This window comes from Acanthisitta chloris, unplaced genomic scaffold (genome assembly GCF_000695815.1).
Source record: "Acanthisitta chloris isolate BGI_N310 unplaced genomic scaffold, ASM69581v1 scaffold36388, whole genome shotgun sequence".
In the NCBI taxonomy this organism is placed as follows: Eukaryota; Metazoa; Chordata; class Aves; order Passeriformes; family Acanthisittidae; genus Acanthisitta; species Acanthisitta chloris.
In genome coordinates this window covers 1,934-10,616 of record NW_008687076.1, presented here as the reverse complement: position 1 = coordinate 10,616, position 8,683 = coordinate 1,934, and the positions used below count along the sequence as shown (strand labels likewise).

The following is an 8,683-nucleotide window of genomic DNA, read 5'->3' as shown; positions in this document are numbered from 1 at the left end:
GCCGAGTATGCACCACCTCTGCACCCTGCGCTGGACCCTGTTCTGGACCCTCACCTCAACCCCAGCCTGGTGGAGTTGGATCCCGAGGGAGTGCCCTTGGAGGGCATCGCAGTACCGGAGTCAGTGCACCTGATGGAGGGGATGTACAGTGAGCTGCACACTGCTGTCTCTGAAGTGGGGGTGCCTGTCTCTGTCTCCCACTTTGACCTGCACGAGGAGATGCTGTGGGTTGGGAACCATGGGGTAGGTGGGGACGTCACTGCAGGAAATTCAACACAGTCCCAGAATGGGTTGGATTGGGTTTGGTTGGGTTGGGGGGGAGTGTAAAGGTCATCCAGTCCCATCCCTTGCCATGGGCAGGGACACCTTCCACCAGCCCAGGTTGCTCCAAGCCCCATCGAGTTGACCTGCACGAGGAGATGCTGTGGGTTGGGAACCATGGGGTAGGTGGGGACGTCACTGCAGGAAATTCAACACAGTCCCAGAATGGGTTGGATTGGGTTTGGTTGGGTTGGGGGGGAGTGTAAAGGTCATCCAGTCCCATCCCTTGCCATGGGCAGGGACACCTTCCACCAGCCCAGGTTGCTCCAAGCCCCATCGAGCCTGGCCTGGAACACTGCCAGGCATAGAGACAGTTTGGGCTACCTGTGCCAGTGCCTCACCACCCTCACAGGGAGGAATTTCTTCCCAATATCCCGTCTAAATCTCCTCAGTTTACAACCATTTCCCCTTGATCCCTGTGTAAAAATTCTCAGAGCATGAACCTCTCACTGCTTCCCCAGTCACTGCTGCCCTGACAGTGGGGCTGACAGTGCTTTTGGTTCATTCCTGGTGTCTGCATCCATGTGCCCAAGAGGCAAAAGTCTGAGCACCCTTGCAGTTTGGAGCGCCCAGGGGAGCCGGGAAGCCCCACTCTAGGCCGGCCAAGCTGTGAGGCTGCTGATCACCACCTCCACCCTGGAGCTGGCGCAGGACAAAGTGACATTCACTTTGTTAACAAGTTTGTCCTCTCTGTTTTTAGGGTCATGCCACCTCCTTCTTTGGCCCAACACTGGAGCGATATTCCTCCTTCCAAGTGAACAGCAGTGATGACATCCGCCAGATCCAGAGCCTGGAGAATGGTGTCCTCTTCCTGACCAAAACCAACCTGAAGTACATGTCACGGGGAGGCCTGATCATTTTTGACTACCTGTGAGTCCTTTCCTTTGCAGCAGCCCCATGGGCTGTCCTTGTGCCTGAGGGGTAGTCTTGTTCTTCCTGCTCCACTCTAAGCCCTCCCGGCTGCCTCCCCAAGCCAGGCAGGAGGGTGAAGGTGCCCTGTCCTCTCTTGCAGCATGGATGAGTCTGAGGACATGCACAGTCTCCTGCTGACGGACAGCAGCACACTGCTTGTGGCTGGGCTGCAGAACCACGTCCTTGAGATTGACCTCAACACCGTCCAGGAGACGCAGAAGGTGCAGCGGGGCTGGGGGCTGCTCTCTGGTGCTTTATTGCGGGGTTCATCCCTGCTTATCCTGCTTCCTGCTTTCTTCTTAGTACACCATAGAGGTCCCTGGCATCACCATCATGAGGCAATCAAACCGCTTCTTTTTCTGTGGACACACGTCAGGGAAGGTAACGTGAGCCTCATCCTGCCTGCTGACACAGCATTGCTCTGGGATAACCTGGAGTTGGTGTCTAGCTCTTCCCAGAGCTCCAGGGACTCCCAAGGAACCAACAGCCAGGCAGGCACCTGGCACCCAGCAGCCCTGTTGTCCCCTCCCAGGTGTCCCTGCGTGACCTGCGCACGTTCGTGGTGGAGCACGAGTTTGATGCGTACTCAGGCAGCTTGTCCGACTTCGATGTCCATGGGAACCTGCTGGTGACCTGCGGGTTCTCCAGCCGGATGAACGGCCTGGCCTGCGACCGCTTCCTGAAGGTGTACGACCTGCGCATGATGCGAGCCACCACCCCCCTGCAGGTCCACATTGACCCCTTCTTCCTCCGCTTCATCCCCACCTACACGTCTCGCCTGGCCATCATTTCCCAGACAGGTGTGTGGAGCTGCGTCCCTGGCAATAGTGGGGTGGTCGTCCTGGGATCCCCAAGCTCAGGGTCAAGTCCTATGGGATTCAGCCTGGAGAAGAAGAGACTGAGGAGAGATCTCATAGCTGTGTACAACTTCCTCATGAGGGGGAGTGGAGGAGCAGCACCGATCTCTGCTCTCTGGTGACCTGAGGGAACAGCATGGAACTGTGTCACGAGACGTTTAGGCTGGATATTAGGAAAAGGTCCTTATCCTAGAGGGTGTTTGGGCACTGGAACAGCTCCCCAGGACAGTGGTCATGGCCCCAAACCTGAGAGAACTCGAGGAGCGTTTGGACAATGCTCTCAGGCATAGGGTGGGATTATGGGGGTGTCCTATGCAGGGCCAGGAGATGGACTTGATGATCCTTATTGGTCCCTTCCAACTCAGGATATTCCATGACTCTGTGATGGTTGTCCAAGTGCTGCTGACCCATGTCCAGCTGATTGCAATGGTGGGGGACATGGGGCTCACCATGTGCTGGGTCACTGTGTCCCAGGTGCCCACATGTTCCCAGTGCCATGTTGCCTGATGCTTTCTCTCACGCAGGTCAGTGCCAGTTCTGCGAACCCACTGGCCTTGCCAACCCTGCCGACATCTTCCACGTGAACACCGTGGGGCCCCTCATCATGACCTTTGACGTGTCAGCCAGCAAGCAGGCGCTGGCCTTTGGTGACTCAGAGGGCTGCGTCCACCTCTGGGCCGACTCCCCAGAGGTCACTTTCAATGCCTACTCCCGGGAGACCGACTTTGCTCTGCCCTGCATCGTGGACACGCTGCCACACCTGGACTGGAACCAGGACCTCGTGCCGCTCTCACTCATCCCAGTGCCACTGACCAGTGACACGCTGCTCTCTGACTGGCCCGCTGCTAACTCTGCCCCAGCACCACGGTAATTCCCAGTCTCTCCCACTAAAAAAACAGTGTGGGAAAGCTGGTTCTGGCGGTCTCTTTCCTTCCTCTTCACCTGCCCTGTGATGCCAGAATTGTTCCCTGCAGTGGAGGTTAATGGCTGAGATGTGACTGGGCAGGTGTGAGGATGGTGGGGCACTGGGTCTTGCCAGTGGGGAGATCCTGGTGGCTCTATTCTGCCTGTGTGGAAACTTGTTTTCCCTCTGCCCACCCCCAAGTCCCTTGTGCTCAGTGCTGCTGCCCTGCCCTGGGGTTTTGTTGGGATGGAAAATGAACCTGGAGAAGGGCTGAGCTCGGGAAACCCTTGCATGGTGCCAGTGGGTCTCTGAGCACACCCAAGAAAGCCCATGGATGGGTAAGAAGTGCAGCTCTGAGTTGGGGGCTGTTTGCAGGCGAGCCCCCCCGGTAGATCCTGAGATTCTGCGCACCATGAAGAAAGTGGGGTTCATTGGCTATGCCCCAAACCCCAGGACCAAGCTCCGCAACCAGGTACCCACTCTCAGGAGGGGATTTTGGGGAGGTGAGGAGGTGTTTTCAGTGCTGCAGTTCTGCAGGTTGGGGAGGGAAGGAGCTTACTGTATGCTGAGTGATGTCTGAACTTTCTGCAAGTCTCGGGATGGGGTGAGGTGGAATTCTCATGGGATGCTGCAGGTGTATAGTTATGAGGGTTGAAGTTTTCCCCTGAGGACAGAAGCCAGTTCCATCACTAACTGGCTGTGTGGCAGGGAAGGTTTGAGCTGTCCAGTTGGGAGGTTCGTGGCACGTCCCTTACCCTTGGGAAAACACTGTCGCATTCTGCCTGCAGTGCCACTGTAGTTTCCCCACAGTGACGAGTCCCTGTGAGAAGGAAGGTGTGGAGGTTTTGCGCAGGTCCAGGGAGGGCCCCACTCCATTCCGGTGTATCCCTTTGCTCATTCAGGGAGGCAGGAAAGCCCGGGTGTTGCTTGTTTGAGTACGTGGGGGCTTCTTCCACCTCAGGGTTCAGCCTCTCATCCCTTCTTTCCCCCTCACAGATCCCTTATCGGTTAAAGGAGACAGACAATGAGTTTGACAACTTCAGCCAAGTCCCTGAGTCCCCGATCGGACGTGAGGAGGAGCCACACCTCTACAGGGTGGCCAAGAAGTACCGGAAGGTGGTGGCCTTCCAGGGTTGCTCTGGGGCATGGTGGAGGGCTGGCTGGGGTGAGGGACCCACCTGAGTGCCAACATCTTTTAGGGGAGCACCAGGCGTCCCGCAGGGGTCCCACAGTGTGGGAAGGTGTTTGTTCAACACATCATGTTTCTGCTCAGGTCACCATCAAATACTCCAAGCTGGGGCTGGAGGACTTTGACTTCAAGCACTACAACAAGACGCTGTTTGCGGGGCTGGAGCCCCACATCCCCAATGCCTACTGCAACTGCATGATCCAGGTGGGAGCCACCATGGCCCTGCCCAGCCCACTATGGCCCCTGGGAACCTCCCTGACTGCTTGGTCTCTACCAGGTGCTGTATTTCCTGGAGCCAGTCCGCTGCCTGGTACAGAATCACCTGTGTCAGAAGGAATTCTGCCTGGGCTGTGAGCTGGGCTTGCTCTTCCACATGCTGGACCTGTCCCGAGGAGACCCCTGCCAGGTCTGTGGTGGGCTAGAGTGCCTAGGAGGGTCACAGGGATCACAAGAACAGGAGCTGGATGATGCTGGCATCAGACAGCATGGAAACTCCTGTCACTTGACCTTGGTGATATATATATTGCTCTTGCTCCATCCCCAGGGAAGCAACTTTTTGCGGGCTTTCCGTACAATCCCAGAGGCTTCAGCGCTGGGGCTGATCCTGGCTGACTCGGATGAAGCCACAGGGAAGGTGAACCTGGGCCGGCTGATTCAGAGCTGGAACCGTTTCATCCTTACTCAGCTGCACCAGGAAACCCAGGAGCAGGAGGGGCCGCAGGCATACCGGGGGGCAGGCAGCAGGTACGGCCCTGCCTTGGGGGCAGGACAGAGTCTGATCGAGCCAGGGAGGGGGGCTGGTCTCCAGAGACCTCATCCACCCCTGGGGAAGCTTTCTTGCCACTCCTGTCTGCCCTGAGAGATCCATGGGAACATGTGGAGCTGCAGGCTTCCCCCATGGCAGGGTGTGAACTCTGTGCTGAGCCTCTGTCCCTCTAAACCAAGCCTGCCTGAAGGGCTGAGGCTTCACAGAGGACACCAGCTCTAGAAGCCTGAGCTTCCAGAGGGGCTTGGAGGGTTGGGACTGCTCAGAGGACACTGACTCTGAAAACCTGATGACTGGCTCCCCAAGAGCTGCTGGAATTTGGGAACTGGCCCTGTGCAACCCAAGATGTGGGTCCCCAGGCGCTCAGCCAGCCCTGCTCTACTCCACAGGGATCCTGCTGACCTCGGTGCTCTGTTTTTTCAGCAGCTTTGGATCCTCAGGGGACTCTGTCATTGGGCAGCTCTTCAGCTGTGAGATGGAGAACTGCAGCATGTGCCGCTGTGGCAAGGAGACAGTCCGTGTGTCCTCCACACTGCTCTTCACACTCTCCTATCCTGAGAGCACTGGTAACGGCAGGGCCCAGTACTGTTAACTGGGTGGGGTTTGTTATCCGTGACATTTCCAGGTGAAGCACGTGCAGTGAGGAGCTGCAGGGCTGCAGCAGCCCTAGGCATAGGGGTGGGTTTCCAACCAGCCAAGGTTTTGGCTACAGAAAGACAAATTTGGGGGTTGACCTTCTGGCTGGTGGTTGTAAGGAAAACCCCAGAGGTTTGGCTGAGCTAAATTGGTCAAGATTTGTGTGTTGGAAGGTGACGTTATTCTCCTTTCTTCCTTCAGAGAAACCAGTCAAGGATTATGAGTTTGCCCAAATTTTAAAACGAAGTATCTGCTTGGAGCAGAACACTCAAGCCTGGTGTGAGAACTGTGAGAAATACCAGCCCACGGTGAGCCTGGACTCGGGCACCAGCACGAGGGGCTGCGAGGGGCCGCAGGAGATGGGCCTAAGTGGGACAGTTTCTCCATTAGTCACTGGGGAACCTCTTGAGTGGATGCCAGAGATTCAGTTCCTGGCCCAGCTGGCAGCCGTGGGGTATTTCCTGGGCTGTGTGAATGCCTCTTGCAGAGCTGAATCCTCCTGGGACAGGGAGCAGAGAGAAACCACCTGGAAGCTGATGGGGCAGACTGCTCCCTGCCTCAATTGTCCTGGAAGTACCTCCAGCCACCAGGAGTGCAGCCAGGGACAGGGAAAAAGCACTGTAGGCAATGGTGGTAGAGGGAAGAATGTGGTATATGCCAAGTCTCACTGAGCTTCTTCAGGATTCCTGGTGCTTCCCTACTTCCATCTCCCACTGTCTCCACAGGTACAGACCCGGAATATCCGCTGCCTGCCAGACGTCCTGGTCATTAACTGTGAGGTGAACAGCTCCAAGGAGGCAGATTTCTGGAAGACACAGGCTGAGGTGGGGGAGACACTTCGGGGCTTGTTCTCCCAGCACACGGGCGTTGTGGTGTGCCCAGCCCTGCAGAGGTTTTCACTCTGGTCTCCCTGTCTCTGGCCTCTCTTGCTCCTGAGCTATATTCACAGAGGACATGGTTATATTTGGGCATGCCTGCAGCACGATCCATGCATTTGGAGTTGGAAAAGATGAGATCTGTCGTGAGAGATGACTGGACTTCAGGAGTCACTCTGTCATTCCCCCAATCTCCTGGGACCTGGGAGCAGCAAGGCAGTGCCTGCTCCCCAGAGCATGTGCCCAGCGCAGTGGGACATTGGGTTTCCCTTGCTGTCTGTTTCCCTGTCACTGACTTTAACATCCCTGTCTTTTCCCTGCTTCTGGCCTGGCTGTCACCCACGTGTTCCCAAGGCCAGCCTGTCGCTGTGTGCTGACACTTGCCTGTGTTTTGTTGTTAGTATGCCTTTCAGAGAGCCATGATGAAGAGAGGAGGCTTTGACATCACCAAGGGAAAGGAGATCTCTCTTGGAGAGTGGTAGGTGACTGTTCAGGAAGAATTTCTCCATGGAAAAGGGTGGTCAAGCATTGGAGTGGGCTGTCCAGGGAAGTGGTGGAGTCATCAGCCCTGGAGGGTGTTTAAGGAACAACTGGATGTGGCACTTAGTGCTCTGGTCTAGTTGACGAGGTGGAAATTGCTCATAGGTTGGACTTGATGATCTTGGAGGTCTTTTCCAACCTCAGTGATTCTGGGATTCTGTTCCTGGGGTGGTGGCTCTGACCAGTGACACCTTCTGGGTGGTTCTCTGGGCCAGTTCTCATCTAGTGATAATTTGATAACCTGCCTGTCTGTAGCTCCTCAGAGGCTCTGAACTGGAACAGTCTCCATGCTCCTCCAAGGCTGTGACCCTGCACAGGTGTTCTTCACCACATCCCCTTCAGACAGCTTTGTGACCCACCTTGTGACCCCTTTTTGAGCCCCCACACTCAGTACCTTTCTCTGACTGGCAAAACCCCTAGAACCATGTCGGCCTTTGCTGGCCGATGTTGGCTGAGCACCTCTCCCAGGGTCCTGTTCCAGGCACCTCTGGCTTCCCTGTGTGTCCTACAAAAGGTTTAGGAATAAGCTGAGTAGTGGGTAGGTTGGGACCCTGCCCAGGAGGTATTGACCTGGATGATGTCTCATGGCTCACTCCAACTCAGCTTTCCATGATTCTCGGTGCAGGAAGGATCTGGGGAACCCCGAAATGGGGCATTCATATCCTTCTGTGGAGGAGCTGAAGAACATTTGGATCCCTCACGCCATCAAGATGAGGCTGACCAAGAGCAAAGAGCTTGACGTGAGCAACTGGAGCGAGACCGATGAGGTAAGGGCTGATGAGATTGCTATGGGGCTGTGTGGTCACGTGCACGTGGAGCTGTGGGAGCAGAACTGCCTCAGAACCGCTTTCTGCCGAGCCTGTGTGGGTGAGAGATGACGAAGATGTATCAGAGACACCTCAGGGGAGCACAGAAACCTCTGGGTTGGTGGTGGCATAGCACATCTGAGTGCTGAGGTTGGGGCTGGAGGCCTCTGAGCTGTCAGGGGCTTGGACACTTCCCTGGGCCGGTTCCTCCTGCAGCTGAGCCCGACGGATGACCCTGAGTCAGTGTATATCTACGATCTCATGGCCACCGTCGTCCACATCCTAGATTCCCGCACCGGGGGCAGCCTGGTGGGGCACATCAAAGTGGGAGAGACCTACCACCAGCGGAAGGAGGTGAGACCCTGCGGGACCCCCACAGACACCCAGGCTGATGGGAGCCGTGCTGAGGGGACTTGGCCATGGAATCGGTCGATAACAGCCCGGCTTCAGGGTCTCTTAGGCAAGCATTGAGCGTTTGGCTGAATGTGCCAGGCAGCCCTGGACAGCCAAGAGCTGCTTGGGCCCCTCACGGGAGGGAAAGGGCTGAAGAAACCCTCTTCCCACACCTGCTCAGGCTAGTTCCTCCTGGCCATGGGCATGGTGCCAGCTTGTCCTTGTACTTCCAGCTAGGGGCAGGGACATCATCTCCCTTCCCCAGGAAAGGGCTGGTCTGAGCAGTCCTGTTGTTTAGTGGAGATGCCTAAGTCAGGAGTTCCCAGAGTGTGTCAAGGCTTCATCCCTATCTCTTATCTCTTGCATCTCCCTGGCGTTTTTGGTCTGGAGCTGGGCAGAGCCCGGAGCCTGTCCAGCCTGAATGCTTCACATATACTGTCACCACCCAGGGCATCAGGGATTTCCCCACAGTGTCCCAGGAAGG

General features: G+C 56.4%; 1 protein-coding gene across 1 annotated transcript in view; it reads left to right on the top strand.

Annotated features, from left to right (window-relative positions):
• Positions 1–3: 3 nt before the first annotated feature.
• Positions 4–8,683, top strand: part of PAN2 (PAN2 poly(A) specific ribonuclease subunit) — a gene marked incomplete at both ends in the record, with an annotated part of 10,600 nt that continues 1,920 nt past the window's right edge. Inside the window, 17 exons of the mRNA XM_009080460.1 lie at positions 4–243; positions 1,022–1,191; positions 1,334–1,454; positions 1,537–1,614; positions 1,766–2,033; positions 2,615–2,957; positions 3,370–3,466; positions 3,991–4,110; positions 4,268–4,387; positions 4,461–4,589; positions 4,728–4,927; positions 5,373–5,515; positions 5,787–5,893; positions 6,311–6,409; positions 6,862–6,938; positions 7,626–7,767; positions 8,023–8,160. Of these exons, the coding sequence (XP_009078708.1) occupies positions 4–243; positions 1,022–1,191; positions 1,334–1,454; positions 1,537–1,614; positions 1,766–2,033; positions 2,615–2,957; positions 3,370–3,466; positions 3,991–4,110; positions 4,268–4,387; positions 4,461–4,589; positions 4,728–4,927; positions 5,373–5,515; positions 5,787–5,893; positions 6,311–6,409; positions 6,862–6,938; positions 7,626–7,767; positions 8,023–8,160 (2,592 nt within the window). The remainder of the gene's footprint in view (positions 244–1,021; positions 1,192–1,333; positions 1,455–1,536; positions 1,615–1,765; positions 2,034–2,614; positions 2,958–3,369; positions 3,467–3,990; positions 4,111–4,267; positions 4,388–4,460; positions 4,590–4,727; positions 4,928–5,372; positions 5,516–5,786; positions 5,894–6,310; positions 6,410–6,861; positions 6,939–7,625; positions 7,768–8,022; positions 8,161–8,683) is intronic.